The sequence below is a fragment of the Ambystoma mexicanum genome, chromosome 11, assembly GCF_040938575.1.
Source record: "Ambystoma mexicanum isolate Mex_15411 chromosome 11, UKY_AmexF1_1, whole genome shotgun sequence".
NCBI lineage: Eukaryota > Metazoa > Chordata > Amphibia > Caudata > Ambystomatidae > Ambystoma > Ambystoma mexicanum.
The window spans coordinates 936,732,945-936,752,125 of NC_090934.1; the positions used below are offsets into that span (position 1 = coordinate 936,732,945).

General features: G+C 50.3%; 1 protein-coding gene across 11 annotated transcripts in view; it reads right to left on the reverse strand.

Moving 5' to 3' along the window:
* LOC138503946 (ras association domain-containing protein 8-like) overlaps positions 1–19,181 on the reverse strand; it is a 453,289-nt gene that overhangs the window by 18,065 nt on the left and 416,043 nt on the right. For 7 of the 11 annotated variants that reach the window (XM_069624060.1, XM_069624058.1, XM_069624059.1 and 4 more), the window contains 2 exons: positions 14,592–14,753; positions 8,092–9,065 (listed from right to left, as the gene is read on the reverse strand). In XM_069624060.1, the coding sequence (XP_069480161.1) occupies positions 8,092–9,065; positions 14,592–14,700 (1,083 nt within the window). In that variant the 5' untranslated portion in view covers positions 14,701–14,753. Of the gene's footprint in view, positions 1–8,091; positions 9,066–14,591; positions 14,754–18,632; positions 19,077–19,181 lie in introns of those variants that run through there. The other 4 variants (XM_069624064.1, XM_069624061.1, XM_069624066.1 and 1 more) reach the window with 2 other exon arrangements.

The window sequence follows — 19,181 nt, forward strand, 5'->3', positions numbered from 1 at the left end:
ATGTACTGCTCCCTCACCTGTAAATATAATGTAACTGCTCCACTAAGATATGAAGATATGAAATGTACTGCTCCCTTACTTGTAAATATAATGTAATTGCTTTACTAAGATATGCGCCCGGTTACCCTTGGGCCTGGTCTGCACTATATAAATACAAATACAAATTGAACTCTCTCGCAGGAGCTGCAAAGCATCCTGGAACCAACTCAACGCTGTCAGGCATCAAGATCATTTCAAGCACCAGGTGCATTGTGGTCTGTCCCCATGGTCCTTCTTCGAAGGCCCCTAGTGACATTTACGACCCCTTGCTCCGTTGGTGCTGAAACCAAATAACCTTGAACAGTTAAGACTGATTGCTTTACCGACTACCTTCCTGTCAGTATCCAGAGTGCACCCCTTTCCGTCGTGAAACTGTCTGTGTTCCTTTACAGGTTGGGTTATATTTTGGGTGGGTTGTATTTTGTAGTGTGCTAGAACTGTCTGTTGTAATAATAATAAAGTCAATATTTGTATACAACCTTGACTGGACAGTTTGTTTTATCATTGGGTAATTGTATTTTCGCTGTGTTGCAACTAACCAACAATCCACGACCTTGCAGAGATAAGCCTGCTGTTCCATTCACGTTACCAAAATTGGACAAGGAAGTTCATAATGGACTTGTGTTTCCTATCTGTTCGGATCCTTTCTGGTGTACTAGAGGTGTGGGGCTGATTGATGGTTTAGAAACAGATATTCATCCCAGGACCACTGGTGCCCCGGAAATTGATTCGTCACACCATCATCCCTCTTATTTTGCATAAATTGGAATTAGATATAGACTCTCACTTATTGGGATGCAAGGCAGCAACTGAGGGCTACAGCAAGATGTCTGCAGCAGGCACTCAACCCAAGCTATTTCATTGCCTTGGGCGTCTGTGCCAACAGTGATCTGGACAGAAACAGTGCAGTTCACAAAAACAACTACCTTTTAAGACCAGGGTTGAAAATGTACATTATTTACCCTCAAACCCTGCTTGTACAGGCCACGAAAATCAGTGTAGCCACAGCAGGGTCCTCTATTAAGCAGAATGCTCTGGTTTACTAGCTATCCAGTTATCAAGCGGTAGAGGTCAACATGGTGAGGTGAGTAGGAGGATGAGATAAAAGTTAACAGGGGAAGAGGTGAAGGACCCCCCCCCCCCCTGTTCCTGGTGTGCCTTGGCACCAACAGGTACCTCAAAGGCGCTGTGAAGTTACTGTGCGTTTTCGGCATGTTGCGTCAGTCCTTCGGTTTATGTCCGTAGGACTGGATTGTGGGAGAGTGGAGTCCGGTGTGGTCCTGTGATTGGAGGGAGGATCCCTTTTCCTGAAGTTCCAGGGTCTCTGTGGCATCACTCCTCCACAGTCCGGTGGTCGCGTAAGTAGGCTGAGGAATTGTGTGGCACGGTGCATGGGGGTGGCACGAACAAAGGGACAACGTTCACGTTAAATCGACAGGTTTAGAGTTGGTGGCAAGCAAGTGTGTGTCTTATTAGCATTGCTGCAAAGTAGAATTTTGCGCAACCTAACCTGCTCTGAATTTGGATTGGATTTGCATCTGTCGGTTTGCAATTGTTCGCTCTGGTAGATGACACGGCTGTTTCTACATTATATTACCTGTTTCATTGTCTTAATTTACAGGTGAATGCCTCGTCTATAATGGAACATAACTTGGTTCTGTGACACAGGTCCATCAAACAAACCGCAGCAGCAGGTCTGGGGAACGCGCACAGCCATAACCGGCAAGGGTTGACTGTGCTTCCATTTTCTGAGTTTGCATGAGTAGTCTCCATCTGCATTGCCTTCACAAAGTCTTATTGTGGCCCGACCAGCATTACAAGCGGCCTTCTACGAAGCGGTTGGTTTTGCATTTCGGCGGTAAGGGCTTGATAGGGGGTGCCACAGAGGCTGGATTACTGTGTATTTCCCGGAGATATTTACGTGGTCCCAATTTAACAAGGAAGCATTGGGTTGGGGTATGAGTGGCAGGGACATCAACAATTTGGTGAAGAAATAAAACACTGAAAGGTCTAGGTTGTTGGTGGGAAGGCTTTGGAGCATACCACGTGGTGGGGTGAGCACATTTTCTATCAAGATGGGATTCGTCTATCGGGCATTGGGAAAAGTCTGTTTCGTTGAGGTGACATGTGCATTTGAGAGGAAAAGATTGCTTGAAGAAGCCTCCAGGGGTAGGAGGAGTGCCCCTGTCCAGCAAGATTGGGGTGCCATGGCAGGATCTTCAGTTCACCGAAAAGCTTGGCCATTGCAGAGTACTGGTGTTGGCTGGTTAAGTGGCCAGTGCCGGCACCCCACTGACTCTTTTGTATTTATTCTGCATGTAAACCGCAACTGCTGCCTTACTGTGATATTTTGCATTCTATATTTGTATTTTGTATTTGTACAGTGTATGTATCCCATGACCCCACCCTGCAACCTAAGCTTCGCATTTTCTGTACTGCTGCACCCGGCCACCTTCGGGTCTGGTGCGCATTATAAGTGAATAAAACAAACAAACAAACAAACTCTGATATTGATCTGGTAGGGCTGTATGGTTTCGGTGTGTGGGGGGAATGAGGGGTGGGGGAGGGGGAGTGACAGATATACAGGGTTAACAATTGTTCCTGTAATTTTTCAGAATTTAAACCACCACCGTGTATGGTCACACACCATTTTATCACATTTAACTGGATATTTGTGTTGCACTGAGCGAGGAAGAGCGGGATTTCAGAACTTCAAAAATCTACCTCAAATGCATCTGCAGGCACTGTGTTCTTAAGGTGATGGAAGTACTTGGCTCAATGTATTGTTTTTTCTGCATTAAATATTTTAGAAGCAAGTGTAGTTCTTATTTCTGGTCGGAATGAATGAATGAATGTGGCCAACAATCGTTCCACAACTAGTGCACTGGCAGTCGGCCCTTTCCTGTGCTCTGCTTAATCGGTGCACGCCCTGTATATGTTAAGCACCGGACTGTAGTCCTTTCCTCAAGCCCCTTTTTTGTAATTTGGACTAATTAGTTGTGTGAAAGAAATACCAATAAATGGCTAAGATGTAGGTATTTGGGCCTACACCTAATGGCAATTTAGCCAATTTCGTAGCTCTCTCAATGTTGCCAATCAGGGGATTCGATTAGAGGCACACAGCAATTAAGGGGTTTTCCCTGGGTAGGATCACACCTCAGGGCAAAGTAGGAGCGCAGCGCATAGCTTCTGGTTCTGTGTAGCCAGCAGGACACATGCCCTCTGCAGAAAAGGTCTCTGCTTGGTATTAAAACAGGCAAGTCTTCACAAAAAAAGACTAACTATTCTGGGGAAAACCGAGCCCTGGATTACTTTAGAAAGAAAGTTGCTCTTCAAACAAAACCCCTCGGAATATATATTAACATGTCAGCTGAGCTTCTATGTGATGCTCGTTTCTGTTGTGGTGTGAAATGTTCTGTTGAAATTAACAGTGTTATGGAATGTTTTGATGGTTGTGCAGGGCATGTTTTTAGTACCAATCTCAGCATTTTCAATTAACATTTTTATGCAACGTAGATTTGATGGTTGTGCAGGAGAAGCGATTTCCATTGCTTACAAAGTATACTTTGCGTTATAAGCTGCACGTTATCTTTAAGGACTTTGCGTAAGAGAGGTTTCTAAATTAACACTGGAAAAGAGTGACGGGTTTAGCTTGAGAAATGTATTCTGAGAAACACCTGCCATGCAAGCACCCAGGTTAATAAGCAACGCCTGCCCATCACACCACCTTTGTTTTGAAGCGGACTCTGGTCAGGCAGCTGAGTGCTCTGTTGCTTTGTATCAAACGAGCTTCCGGCCCTTTAAACAGATGACATCACCACCTGCACAAGAGCCGCTACGCAAACCTAGTGCAAACCATGTCCCAGCAACAAGAAAATGGGACAGCAGGATGGCCAGTTCACTCCCCTCCCCCTCCATGGGCCGAATAGAAAACGGCCCCAAGAATCGGGCATGATGGAACAAGTCAAGACAAGCACTGGTGGGTAAAATGCAGTGACAAAAGGGAGGGGCTTTCTTATAGTGCAAAATCCAAACAATAAATGGCCTCCAAGCACTCATGCGACGACCTCGCTTTCAGGCTTCTAGGAACTGCAGTCGTCAACGTCTAAGAAACCGGCTTGGAGGGCAACTGGAAAGTGCATACTCCACACTCCTTCAATACCTGGCCTCTTTGCTGGGATCCCAAAGGGGGAAGCAAATTCAATGCTCAACTTACGTGACACAAGCACCTACCACCCCGCTGGAAAGCAGACAACTCACTGTACACAGAGGAATTGAAAAATAAATCCTACCATTGCAGTGATTGAAAGGGTCCTCATGGAGGTCGATTTCCTCTAGACCTAGGCCAGCTGGGTGAAGACCACCCAGTCATGGTTTTATCCTTTGCACTCTACCAGCTGTAGTTTAGCTTTTTCCATTTTAAACGGAAGACTACAAGTCCCACAATGCAAAGAAAGCAACAGAATCGGACGGAAAAGACACCTGCCTGACATGGGTTTAGTTGGAAACCATGCCTGAAACTTTAACCATGAGGATTTCAAGTTTTCTAACAAAATATCACTGGTCCTCCGTGCCCCACAGCCTGGACATTTTCAGACACTGGTGTCCTAAGTCTAGGTTTTGAAGCATCTTCATTGTGATTTCCGATCACACCTAAGAACCCTCCGATATCCCTCAATGTCTGCGGCAGACCATGCAGCATGACCGGCCCTTTGGCACGGCCCATTCTCATGGTGCTCGGAGTGACAGCAGCCGCTTACGACAAACTATACTCTTCTAAGTGAGCGGACCTAAACTAGCATCGGCCAACCAGCTTTAACATCTACGATAATCGAGACATGAAAAACATGGACTGGAATATTTTGGATGTAGATTTAAGCCAATTTTTTAAATCCTCCAAATCTCACTGATGCAAAATGTTGCAGGATAGCAGCCTCCCTGGGTCTCAATGATGGGTGTCTACCCACCTGAAGTGAAACGTGCGCCAAAATAGAAAACAGGCTATGGCAATGCCAACAGTTTTAGCTTTTGCCTAATGCCCAATACAGAATCCAAAATGGTTGTCTTTGCCAATGCTCGTTTTTAACAGGACTTCAGTGAAGGACACGCATAGTGCTTATAAATTGCGTGGCGGGTCGGAATGACCATAGGGACAAGCATGACCATGGGCTGTCAATGTGTGGGTAAATAACCAAACACCGCTTTGTGTTCCTCCTCATATGCCATTTCTCCCCATCTGTACTCTAATGCAATAGTTTTGGCTTTAGCACCGACTTATAACCAACACTAAAAATCCAAGCAGGTGCAGCGATTGATTCTTAGACTTCAATTCTGCCTATTTGCAACAGTGTCAGCATTTCTGGACATTGGAAACAATGTAAAAATCTCACATCGCTCACTGGTGGTTCATTTAGGGATCGAAGTAAGGATTACTCAGCATCACGCAGTAAGCCGGCGCTACCCCGGGGGAACCAGCAGCTGTTAATTAGCGTTCTGCAAATGTAACTCCTAGAAGATGCACACTATAACTTTGACAATTATATATGACCGGTTATGCAGTCTTTGAAATATGCCATAACGCTCACATATCCACATTCCCAATCACAGATTTAATGTCAAATAGGCATGTTTGCATAGAACCAGTTGGTTTGGGGAGTCAAAGTAGCTACTGGTAGCAGTTTGTGTCAAGCTAACCAGACACCCCAAGCTGTAATTAAAACAAACACACACACAAACTGCGAGTCCCCAGATATCTCTGGAAGGCATAAAATGTCAGTTTTCACAATGCAGTCTATCAATTGAAATGGCAAGGGGATACCTCTTAGCAAGCCCTGGCAACATGACAGGGGGGGCGTGGCTTCCAGCACCCGGCAGCACGAGGACGCCATCATTATGCATTGCAAGGGAAGGGGCTACTGCAATGGGTCTCTGGCGTGGTGGGAACTGGAGCGCTTAAAAAAGGGGAGCCAAGTAGGCGTCCCCCCCTCTTGGCTCACAATGCGCCATGGAACCCCCTCCGCCCCCCGACGTGCAATCCTGGACTTGTTAAGATGGAGACGGTTCTGGCCCCACACCCCCTAACTGCTATTTAAGAGGGGATGAGATGGGTGTCATAAGAGCTCACCAGTGTCGGATCTCTTGCTCCTAGGTGTGGGCTGAGTGTCAGCGACTGTCACTTTTGTTGGCACGTGGGGCTTACCGCTTGGTACTGGCCCAGGTGGTGTGCAGGGATGTTGCAGGGACGGGTCTGGGGGTTGCCAGCACATGAAGTCACCCTATTTTTTCTGGTACCTTGAGTGGTTCATGCCGACATGTAATGCACAACACACTGTAAACTTTGATGGGGATTTCTCAAACGGAAGCAGTGAAAAAGGGGTTTTAGGAGAAATGGTATTTTAATAAGCATGTGATTTTTTTTCGTTTACAAATTAAAATAATCTCAGATTTCATTTGATTGTTTTGTACCATCTACTGCAATGTTTAGTGAAAGGCACAAGTTGGCGGGGCGTTTCACAGAGGGCCAATGTGCTTTTTGCGCCCCATTCTGCATTTGTGTTCGACAGGTGATGTTGGCCACCTATAACAAGCAGTTTGTGGGTCCATGGAGCCCCTCTGTATTTGTAAATATTCCTATCGCCACGCCCCTCCTCCGCTCAGCACTGGACTGGAGCTTCTTTCAGGGGCCAAAAGGGTAGTGTTAAACACCAGGCTACTGGACTGAGGGAAGTGCCCCCTTTTCTGCTAGTCACAGGGGACCTTTTGCATTATAGAGCCCCTTCTCTCGTCTAGTGCCTCGATGCCATTGGGTCATTTTGCTTCACTGTGTAAACGGTCTGACGCCAAAGGAGTCTCAATGATTTTGGACTCCAAAATGAACATACCCGCTTCCTTCCCTAAGACTTTGAACTTTAGGGAGCCACGCTGTAACTAGCCTAGGTTTAAAACATCCTGTACAACGGCACTAGCTTCAAAAGCCCGAGATAAACGCTCCAGCGCCGCTGGGCCTTTAACACCCCTTTAAACCATGGTGCTTCCAGCAGGCACGCATGAAACCTAGATTCCCAAAAACTTCCTGCACCGCCCTCCTTTGTTACAGCCGTAAGCAACTAGCAATTAGAACGCACCATTCTGCATTCTTCAGCAGGGGGGAGGAGGCACGCGGCATTAAACAACCACATAAAGAAGATCCAGAAACAAGGAAGTGCAAATTAGTTACTCTGACGCACTTAAAAACACAGGCTGCACAGTCAGGAAATGCGTTTCAGGCCTACCCCGAAGATCTGCATGGCATGGAGGGAGAGGCACCTACATACATGCCAACCCTCCCAATTTTTCTATTAACATTTTTGCTATTTTAAACGTTTTCCCTCTTAAAATATTTCGAACCCCAAATCATTGCAATGGCCGGAACACATTCTCCTGCTTTTAGTGAAAGAATCTCCCTCCCAGGTGCTGCACAAGGTTGGCATGTATGCTAGGGTGACCAGACGTCCCGGTTTTCCCAGGACTGTCCCGGTTTTTGATGGTCTGTCCCCCTTTCTCAAGATTATGTTTTTATTAGACACTGCAGTGGTCCTGGTTTTTGGTAGTAGTTCTTCATAGCTGGCAGGCACAGCTCGCACAGAAGAAATGCTGCATTTGACAACTTAAGATAGTGTTTGTTTGTAATAATTTAATTATAATATGTGTTTCTTTGAACACTAACACTTAAACCCCCTTCTCCTCCCAACACTACTAAAGTGTAGTGCCTTCACAGCCACTTTCAAGGTTTAGTCCTACTTTTATGTTAGTTGCCCTGTCCCGGTTTTTTACTTTTGAAATCTGGTCACCCTAATGTATGCACCTATGAGCGTGCGGGACTCCCTACGCTAGTTCGCTCGGGCTTGTTGCAGCCATCTTGTTTTCACTGTTGAGAGGAAGGCCACTCATGGCATCTTTTTTATCCACTCAGCAGGGAAAGGTCCCATGCACCAGTTTGTTAATGCAACTCCACATGTTAAAAAATTAAGATATACATCTGGGTTACAGCATTGTAAATAGAACAGGTTATACCTGAAGCGTTCTCTCCGCTTCTGCAAAGGCCTTCTCCACGTTGGAAATGTTGCTTTCCAGCTGTAAGCTCTGACTGGTCTTAGAGTCCAGTTCCCGCTTCATCCGGCTCAGCATGTCCTGAAGTTCTGCGGGGCTGGGCGTGGCCTTTTCCCTCTGCGCCCGCTCAATCTCCTTCTCCAAAGCCTCCGTCTGCGTGGTCAACTCCCGGATCCGCTGCGTGTACTCGTCTATGGTGGCACGCAGCTGCCGTAACTTGTCCTGATGCCCCCGTTCTGTGTCCCTTTCGAGCTGGAGCTCGCTGTGCCAGAAGTCCTCCTCGCTGAGCTCAGCCTCATTGCGGCGAACAAGCTGCTCCAGGTACAAGATCTCATCCTCGTGCCTGGGGCCGTTCTTGTGCTCCCATGCCTGCAGGTCGGTCCCAGCAGAGTTGTTCTTGTGCTCCAGGGCCTGGAGGTGCTCCTGCTGGCTCAGCACCATCCTGAATAGGTCCTCCTTAGAGGGGGCACCGATGTCCTTCGAGGGCTGGCTGCTTGCTCTGGAAGACTGGTTACTCTCTTTTGAAGACTGCCCACTTGCCCTGGAAGACTGTCCGATCTCTTTGGAGGGCTCCTTCAACTCCAAGCCATTCCGTTGCTGTTGCTTTTGCCTGTGCTTGGCCAGCAGTTCGTTTGACCCCATAGGGCCCAAGTTGAAGGTGAGTGCTTTCCGGGGCTCTTTGGACCGGGTTACCTCAGTGCTGACAGGCCTGGGTTTAAGGGGCAAGCTGGCTCTGATCACCACCCTTTCAGGGGGCTGTCCTGTGGTGTCTGAAGATGGCCTCTCGGCCATGCTCGGGCCTGTTCGGCGCAAAATAAACTGGACATCGTTGGCGTACTGTCCACACTTGGCGAGGTACTCCAAGGGTCGCTCGTTGGGTAGAAGCTGCCTCTCCTTGTCCCTCAAAGTCTGGATGAGAACGTACCGCCCCGTCTGACCTGAAAAGGAAAGGATACCAAGAATTAATCATCAAATGCGTGAAGGCAGGAAGATAGCGAAACAAAGTGAAGAAAGCCCTCTACTTGAATGCACGATGCTACATCAGAAGTCCCACCCACAACCTGCACCATAAACAATGTTCACATCATTGAGTTACGCTTCTGCCTGCTGGACTGCAAAGAGCAGGAGTGCTTGGCCACCTTCACATGGGGCAAAGCAGCCAGATCACCTACCACAATGGTGTCAAGCTACTGGGACTTGCTGCAGGGCCACTTTTACCATTGGCCTGGCCTCCTGGCGCCTCACGCCCTTCTAGTATACCCGTGAATGAGCTGTGTAAGGCAGGTGTGGCCTGAATGAGCAACTGTCCTGGCAGATGGGCAAGGAGACAGAAGTGCCTTCTGAGGCGCCACAGGTACTGACGTTCCCATATAGAAGCAAGGCCATTATGGCACACAGGCATGGCAGTGCGTGGGGTGGGGCTAGCCTTGACCTTCCACAATCATGAGCTCACATATGTGCAACATCCACCCGCTCTGCCCCTAAATGCTGCGCTTGATTCGTAAGCAGCTCCGCCGGATTTGGGCTGTTTGACTCAAGTGCAGTTATTTATGGCAGAATTGACCGCAGTCAATTTCGCTGTGAATCGCTTTGCATTTCTGCCAAACAAACCCAAACGTCCCTTACACCACCCCCACCTCCACGATGAGCAGTAACTAAGGCTCCTATTACAATTTTACACTTGCACAGGGACATGAATGGACTAATCCTCTATTAGAATGGCGACTATGGTTGTAAAAAGTAGAGGAATGGTAAAGAGAAAAGTAAATGGTACTCAGCTCCCCACCATTCCTGCTCACTTCTACCACAGCCTGCAGGTCTCCTGAAGTCACAAGACTCATCCACCTTCGATCACAACCGCTTGTTCAAGAACATTTTTCTTTAAATCATGTTTGTCCACCCCTCTGATGAATGGAGGGAGACCTGTGAAAGGCTACGGCAACTCCATTTTGTCAACTTTAGTGTTGCCCTGGTGATGAAGCGGAGGACTGACTGGTTACAGGCCCCTCCTGCGCACCAGCCCTTCGCCACCGCCTCCCTCCTGGTTGTCAGGCAGCCAGAGCTAGCTTTGCTTGCAGCTGTGGCACCAGTGCCAGGAGTGCTTGGATGAGGTAATCCCGGGGAGGATTTCACAACATGCAAATGACTGAAGGGACCGTGTCAGCCTCTACCTGACCCGTGGGCAGAGGGTGCAGTGGGGGAAGACAGGCGGCAGGCCGAGGTACAGGGCGGAGGCCCATCCTTCCTCTTCTCGTGCAGCCATTTGCATGACTTCCATTCCCTCCCGAGCGGTTCCATCCACGGAGCCGATGCTTGAACATCTTGTTATCCACTGTGCGGCGTCTGAATGCCAATCAAGGGGCATTCCTCACAGCACCCCTGGACGTGGGGCCCCTCGGCAAGTTCACAAAGGACCTGGAAACACGGGGTCTGCAACTCTTGGCTCTTCAGATGTTCTGGACTACGACTCCCATGAACCCGAACCAGTCTATTCTGCTGGCTAGGGCTAATGGAAGTTGTAGTACAACACAACTCTGGAGATGCAAAGGTTGCAAACTCTGCCTTACTTAATGGCAGACCGGTGTTGAAATGATGACATTGCCAAATAGAAGGGGGGGCCTCTAAAAGGCCCACCGGTTTGGGACAGAGACAGTCACTCCCTTTCAAAGTTACTTGTCGGTCAAGCCCCCTGCAACTATATGCGGGGGAGACGTCCTGCAGGCTCCCCATACTGCTCTTACTGTAACTTACTCATCCCCCCACATATAAATTCAGTTCAAAAAGGCATTTTTAAAAACGGCTTTTTCGGCTGCGACTTTTCCCCTGGATACCGCCCACCAGAGCCGCCCAATGGAGTCACTTTGGTGGAGTGTGTAGATTGTAAAATCTCGCTAGGGGTCACGAGGCCCACGCCAAGGAGCGTTTCTCAATTTTCCAGGCCCCAGGAAAATTGAGCATTTATCATTCTATCACCACCACTTACTGGGAGGACTTTCAAATCAATCAGGAGATAGCAACTCCACCCCCCAGCCCCCATCCCCCACCAACTCCCATTTGCCTCATGCCTGCATAGCCTATGGAAGCCTGGTTTGGTTGGCACAATAAAAACTGTTTCCAGAAACTCCCTTTCACCCCTCAAACAACGACCGCACCGTGAATTTGGGAATTGCCATCTCGACAAAGCATCATAATCAAGTGTACCCCCCCCTAAAGAACCCCCCCCCCCCGGTCTACATTCATCTATGCAACACGGAAAGCGACGCTCAGGATTAGGGGAGAATAGGCCCAGAACAGCGAACCCTTCTCTGTGGAGTAACTTTGCTCAACATGTTGAGGGGGGGGGGGGTACAGGACACATTACATTTAAAGGAAAGCGGCCCCTGCCAAATGAGGGGGAAAGTGGGGGGCAAACACCCATGACCCCCCCCCCCTACAAATTAAAAGTACACCCATGCACGTGCCTCCATTTAATCGGCGTCTGGATGAATGCCCCGGCTCAGCGGGCGATAGAGCGTGCCACTGATGGATACTTCTCCCGCTCTCCTAGAATCACACACCTACGGAAGATGCAGAGTTCTAGAGCTGGGGTGGCAGGAGGAAATGAGGTTTAGGACCACCCTAGAGGCTCGTTCCCCCGAAGAGAGCCCCTGCTCAATGAGCAACAGCTGGTTCTCGGCTGCGGGGACATTCGAAGGTTTGCATCGTTCTGCTCTGCCAAGTTATACCCAACAGAAAGGCCTGCCAGTGTTGGGGGGCAGGGAGAGGAACTGGAAACGGGGGCCCCATCCCATTTTATCGTGACAGAGGATTTTCATTCAGATGAGGCCATGCTATTTTCAGGCTATGGAGTGAGGGGTGTTGGTAAAAACATGTCAGCCCATAGCAGGGGTAGTAATCCCTTCATAGACTGAATGGCGCAAGAAACACCGTACCGATCCCAAAGTAGGGGGCAAACCACACACCACTCTTTAGCGAGGGGGGCACATGGATGCCATTTCCTGGCCCAGAAGAGTAGAAAACAGTAGTGTCAGGCCTCAAAGAGAGGGGGAAATCAGGAAAATAACACTTTTTTGTCCCTGGGAAAGGGAGACCCGGGTAGACTAGAGCAAGCACCTGGCCGCCCTGGGAAGGGAACAAAGTCCTCTAGAGCAAGGAGAAGCGCCCGCCCCACAGTGGCCGCGTCCTGCCCAAGGCACCCTGGGATCATCACCTGCTTTCCAGGGACAAGCCCTGCACACCTGCAGCCCCTTCCCCAAAGCAGCGGCCGGGGCTGCAAGCATCGCCTGCAGTAAAGCTTGCAGCAGACAACGGGTTCTCTTGCTGACATGTAGAAGAAATGTCAAGAGTATGTGGCTCGGTATGTTCTTTTTTTTAGTAGCACTTCTGACTGCACAAAGGCGTCCCAGTTCTCAAGCTTTGATGCGTGAATGGAAGCAGCAGATCGCGTCGCCCTCGCCGGAGGGCTTACCTCAGCAGACAGCGCCGCCGGAAGAGGTGGGGGCTGGGAAATATCTAGCACTGGGTGGGGAGCATCGCCGTGGGCCAGAAAGCGTGCACTCTCCTAGCGCAAGGACATGCATCTGTGCTTCTGGCAATCGCACCTTCCCGTGTGCCCCCACCCCCCCTCCGCAGCTGTTGGGTGAACCCATCAAGTACAACTCACTTCTAGGCGCAAAAGCTGCTGAACACAAAACTACTCTGATGCCTCGACATCACACTCAAAGGCAAATTCCTGCAAAATACCAGGACATCAGCCTTTCTGGCGGTGGGGGGCTTAAGTACCAAGCAGCAAAAGGAGGTCAGGGAAGGGGCAAACCCAGACAAAGAATAATGCTGGCAAAACAAGGCCCACGGCTCTTGAAGGGTTTGAAGCGTTCACAGGTACACAGAAACATCATGCCAGTGTCCAATGTAAGGATAAGCCCTGCTAAATATGAAGGAGGGGGGGGGGTGAGGGGGATCGACAGAGGGCTAGTGTTTTTTTGTAAGAGCTTCATGGCGAAGCAGTCTCTTTTTAGAGGATATAAAGACTGTGTTGAGGGGTACTTCTTTGGTCTGAAGAGGTTTCCTGGGCAGCAGCGTTTTGAGGCAGACTACTTCCCCACCATTCACTCAGGCAGAACCTCCCATCAGATACAGGTACACGTCACGTGACCGGCCGTACACAGCCATAGTGGCCCAGCTATCAGCCCCGTGGCCCCTTGGAAAGCTGTTCAGTAAAGGTCTGCAGGACTGGGGCAGAGTCAGCATCACTGCATGTCAGCTCTACCCCTTTGCCCTGGTCTAAAGTGCAGACATTATTCTCAGAGTCCCTCTCCCCCTTTGTATTTACAAAAAGAGCTTTGGCCACTGGTGATGCTGCCACCAATTGCCAACTGTTGCCACGTCCATTGTAGTGGTTCAGGAGTGAGTGATTGTGAGTATTTTTCTCCGGGGATGGCGTCAGGGCCTTTCAATCTTTTCAGTTGAAAGGGGCCTCAGCCTCAGGTGGGGCTCGAACAGCTGCTCTCATGTTGCCAGTCATCAGTCTTATAACTCGGCAATGTATTCCTTTCTATATTGATTTTGTTCTGGGGCTTTAAATGTGCGCTTTGCAGCACTCGCCTTCCAAGCTTCCGGCTGTCACTTGGCTCTGGGTTTACAGAAGTGTTAACACCTCCCTGCCTTTTGACATGGGTTCCTCCACATAAGCCACTTGCGGACAAAGAAGGATTTATAGCTTTTCAGGGGGTCATTTAATGTTTCGGCTTTCAGCTGGCTGGTCATCTCGCGATTATCGATGGCTGAAAGGCTTTGTCTCCATTAAAATGTGTGCAACTCAGGGGTCCCTTAGACTGTTTTGCCCTCTAAGCAAGAGGGGGGCTCCACCTATCATGTTGAAATGGGTCCTCCCACATCTTTAGCCGGGCCTGGTCTTCCTGCAACCAAATATTTTGCTGCAAATGTCTTAACATGTGGCAAGTACCTGCACTTTTGATGGCAATATCTGGCTTTGGTGGAAGAACCGTCAATTTTGTGGCCAAAACATAGCCATGGGGAGATTACCTGGCCTTTCTATGGCAATAGAGTACAGGGTAGAACTACCGCCTATAGAGTGGGAATACCAGAGCAAACAGTGCCGACAGACAACTGCTGGCAAAGGGTAACATCTGGCAAATGCCCACATAAAAGCAGGAATTATTGGCTTTGGCAATGCTTATTCTGATTTGCCTCTCGAGCAATGTTGAGGTTTTTTGTTCATTGCTTTTGAACAATGTTCCATTGACACCTTACGTGGGGGCCTCCCAAACCTCATACATATGGTTTTAGGTTAGTTACAAGTCACCCAGCCAATGGCCCTTGTCCCACAATCCTCTGGGGGCACTAGACTTCCCCGGTGAACATATTTCACTGCACAACTCTACCCCAGACTGACGCCTCACAAATAATAAATAAATAACAAAAAACTAAAACGAGACACTTACCAATGGACTGGGCCAGCGCGATGACTACTTCCTGGCAGGAGGTCAGTTCGGAGACGCCGCACACCACTCGCTGCACGCCATCCACCCAGACCTTCAGCTCCATTGCCATGGCTGCCGCTGTGCCAGATCTCAGGGGCTCAGAAGCATGGCAGGGGACCTTCCCTTTGAAGAGGACAAGAGGCGAGAAAATGCAGAGTCAAAACAAGGCTCAGCTGAGAAGCATTGCACTGCATAATTCCACTTCAAAATTCCAAAGAACAAAAACTAACATTCAGGTCACAGCTCGGCCAACCCCTACTTCACTACGCTCAAGGCAAAAGGTGTGTAATAAGGAGGGGCTTATCTCACTACACAAATGTAACCATCCACCCCTCCCTCCCAACCCCCCAGTGCTCCGGTTCTTAGTTAATGGCCAACCAGTAATAGGTGATATGTATGTCCATAGCACTCGGGGAGATTATTCTCAAAACGGCCCTCAAGCCCTGCAGAAGTTTCCTCAGTCATTCATAAGTTGGGATCCCATACTGCCAGTTCCAAGGGATGTTTGCACAAACTCCCACGAACTGGTTGCTCACCCCATTCCATGTAGATAGCCAATGTATAACACAGGCTGCAGTTACACGCTCAGGCCAGGACACAACACAGGCTGCAGTTACACGCTCAGGCCAGGACACAACACAGGCTGCAGTTACACGCTCAGGCCAGGACACAACACAGGCTGCAGTTACACGCTCAGGCCAGGATATAACACAGGCTGCAGTTACACGCTCAGGCCAGGATATAACACAGGCTGCAGTTACACGCTCAGGCCAGGATATAACAGGCTGCAGTTACACGCTCAGGCCAGGATATAACACAGGCTGCAGTTACACGCTCAGGCCAGGATATAACACAGGCTGCAGTTACACGCTCAGGCCAGGATATAAAACAGGCTGCAGTTACACGTGCAGGCCAGGATATAACACAGGCTGCAGTTACACGCTCAGGCCAGGCAGTTACACGCTCAGGCCAGGATAGAACACAGGCTGCAGTTACACGCTCAGGCCAGGATATAACACAGGCTGCAGTTACACGCTCAGGCCAGGATATAACACAGGCTGCAGTTACACGCTCAGGCCAGGCAGTTACACGCTCAGGCCAGGATAGAACACAGGCTGCAGTTACACGCGCAGGCCAGGATAGAACACAGGCTGCAGTTACACGCTCAGGCCAGGATATAACACAGGCTGCAGTTACACGCTCAGGCCAGGCAGTTACACGCTCAGGCCAGGATAGAACACAGGCTGCAGTTACACGCGCAGGCCAGGATAGAACACAGGCTGCAGTTACACGCGCAGGCCAGGATATAACACAGGCTGCAGTTACACGCTCAGGCCAGGCAGTTACACGCTCAGGCCAGGATAGAACACAGGCTGCAGTTACACGCGCAGGCCAGGATAGAACACAGGCTGCAGTTACACGCGCAGGCCAGGATAGAACACAGGCTGCAGTTACACGCTCAGGCCAGGCAGTTACGCGCTCAGGCCAGGATAGAACACAGGCTGCAGTTACACGCGCAGGCCAGGATAGAACACAGGCTGCAGTTACACGCGCAGGCCAGGATATAACACAGGCTGCAGTTACACGCTCAGGCCAGGCAGTTACGCGCTCAGGCCAGGATAGAACACAGGCTGCAGTTACACGCGCAGGCCAGGATATAACACAGGCTGCAGTTACACGCTCAGGCCAGGCAGTTACACGCTCAGGCCAGGATAGAACACAGGCTGCAGTTACACGCGCAGGCCAGGCAGTTACACGCTCAGGCCAGGATATAACACAGGCTGCAGTTACACGCGCAGGCCAGGATAGAACACAGGCTGCAGCTACACGCTCAGGCCAGGATATAACACAGGCTGCAGTTACACGCGCAGGCCAGGATATAACACAGGCTGCAGTTACACGCGCAGGCCAGGATATAACACAGGCTGCAGTTACACGCGCAGGCCAGGCAGTTATACACCAAGGCCAGGATGTTGATGTTGATGTTCTTTACGGGGGTGCAGCACGATTTACTCCTGGACAGACTCGGAACACCCAAACTAGTGATCCATGATTTCATTTTAGGCATTTAACATGGTGCAAACCTGGCCAAAAGGCATAAGTAGTGTCGCAGAAATATCAAAATAAAAAAATACATGATTCAAAACCAGTGTCCCCAGAGCAGCCAAACACACACACACACACCCACAGAAATAAAGACCACAGGGCAGAGACAAAACGCCTACCAATCATTTTGGAATCAAATATTCTTCCCTATTTTTGAAACATTAAGAGGAAGCAAGCGAAAGGTCGAGATGGTCACATTTCTCAGGTGGAGCAGCACAGTGGGGCGCCAGGGAAAGGCAGAGAGATGCATGGAGTTCTGGCAAAGGCACCATGAAGGAAAGGGCCGCTTTGTGTTGGCCCTGCAGCCGAGCACCGAGTGTCACCCACTTTAGTGGGTACAGCCGAGGATGTCGGCAGCACCCCAACCAAGAGCTTTACTTGGTCAGAGAACATTGAAGAGCACTGACCAAGTAGGTAGGCATGTGTCCTCATCCCAGGATCGAGGGGTCCAGGAAAAGCGGGGCGCCCACCGGGAGCAGAATTTCCTACAGCAAGATAATGTGGCGACACTGGCCTGTGTTCCTTGCATTGTAAAACGAGTCTGTACATGTTTACGTGACCTGACCAGGTCTGTGAGATGCTCAGTGTGTCTAAGCACTTGCCGTGGGTTCTGGATTATATTCTCTCAGTGGCTGGTGATGAATGCGCCTTCAGGCTCCTGCTACTGGTTCTGAAGTGGCCTTTGATGTGGGGGACCAGTCGCACTTTATCTGGCCACGTCTTTAGGGAGTTGGGGGGGGGGGGCTGGTGAAGAGCTGTCCTTGAATGATACGCTTGCATCTGGTTTCATTCTGACCAAATAAAGCTCTTGGGGTACTGCTGACATCCTCAGCTTTACCCTCTAAAGTGGTCCACGCAGGGGAGATGGGGGGGGGGGGCTATAAAAGCTTAGGCCACCATTCTGGAGGTCATTGGCATTTCTCTCTGGAGGGGTTTGGTCACAGGTCATGTTCTCTAGTCTCCGGGTTTATTAAGGATGGCTGGCCGAGTCTCTTCTGCTTCCAGGGCTTGGATTCAAGAGCTAATTCCCGTGCTTGTGCATTTGCTGTGCTAGACAGATGCACCGTGTTCTCTGCTGACCTCTACCCTCCTTCCTCGTGCCCGGTTTTCCCTTTCCCCCCCCTAAAGTCCTCTCCTGCTGCCTTCAGTTCTTCAGCCCCCCCACGCAGTCAAAACGGGACAAAAAATATATCCATATAGTCTAGCTATTAGCAAGACCTACGTTATGTCCCTCCAGCCACTCTCCCATATATCCCACTGTCTTATTCTTTGCTATTATGTACTCCTCTCCCCCTGCCCCTTCAGCACTTTGAGGCGCCGCCAAGGCAGCTTAAAGCGCTATGCAAGTCAATGTTTCCCCGCACCTCTGTTCGCCAACATCACTTGGTCCCATCATAAAGCGGGCAGGAGCCAGTTCTTTGGAAATGGATGTGAAAGGAGAAGGCGGGTGGAGAGGCATAGGGGGACTATCTTTGGCGTCGAATCCCTGATGATATAGGTTGAGGCCGTACCTGTACTGGCTTCTTCACTCCTAGGACTAGTGGTGAGGGTCGGCCTCCCACTGCAGACCAGAGCGCCTGGCCGAGTAGAGCCAAGGGCCACTAAGGCATTGGACAGTGCTCGGGCAGCAGTGAACTGGGCCACAGAAGTCAGAGGCGGACAGGAGCTGCCTGGACAATTGGAGCATACTCTGGGGGTAACCCACCCAAAAACACCTGTACACCAAGGCGCCCTACACCGATGCCCTGTCCTGGCCTCCTCCTCAAAGCGGTGCAGAAGGGTCGCTCCTGAGGCCTGGCCTGTCCTGTCCCGGGCGTCGCCAAACCCCCTCTTTCTTTGCCCCTCTGCACAATCAGTCCAGCCATCTCACAAGTACTGGACCTCCATGGTACTCACAAGTCGGCAGGTCGCAGTACAACGCACGGCAGGGAAAGGCTCAGCACTCTGGAGTAGCACGCAGCCCTCCTGCGAGTGTCAGCCTGGCCTTTTCACGCGGCCAGCTGACGTCACTTCCCAGGTGGGTCGGAACAGGCCTCATAGCGCCGCTCCCAAATCATGAGGTCACCGAGCACTCGTTAGTGTAAGTAGTGGCAGCGTGTTAGTCAGTAACGCGGGCTCCTCACATTGGTGCCAGGTGGGGAGTCATTCCAGCGTCACACGTGCGGATGAGGCATCGTGGAGTGCACGCTGCGGGCAGCAGGGGCGCCTTAAGGGCAGCTGCCAATCAGCGAGCAGCGATGCCCCACTCGGTACCAGTGGTCTGCGGGGTGCCACCGCCACGCCAGGGCCTTGCATGTCCCCCGGGGTTTAGAGTGCTCCTGTTCTGAGGGCTTCTTGCGAGAACTGGCCACTGGGGGGCGTGGTCGGTTTAGGCCTGCACCCAAGTGTCCAACCGTCTCTCACGAGACACGTTAACTCAAGTATGCGGTGATGGATGGCTGCGAT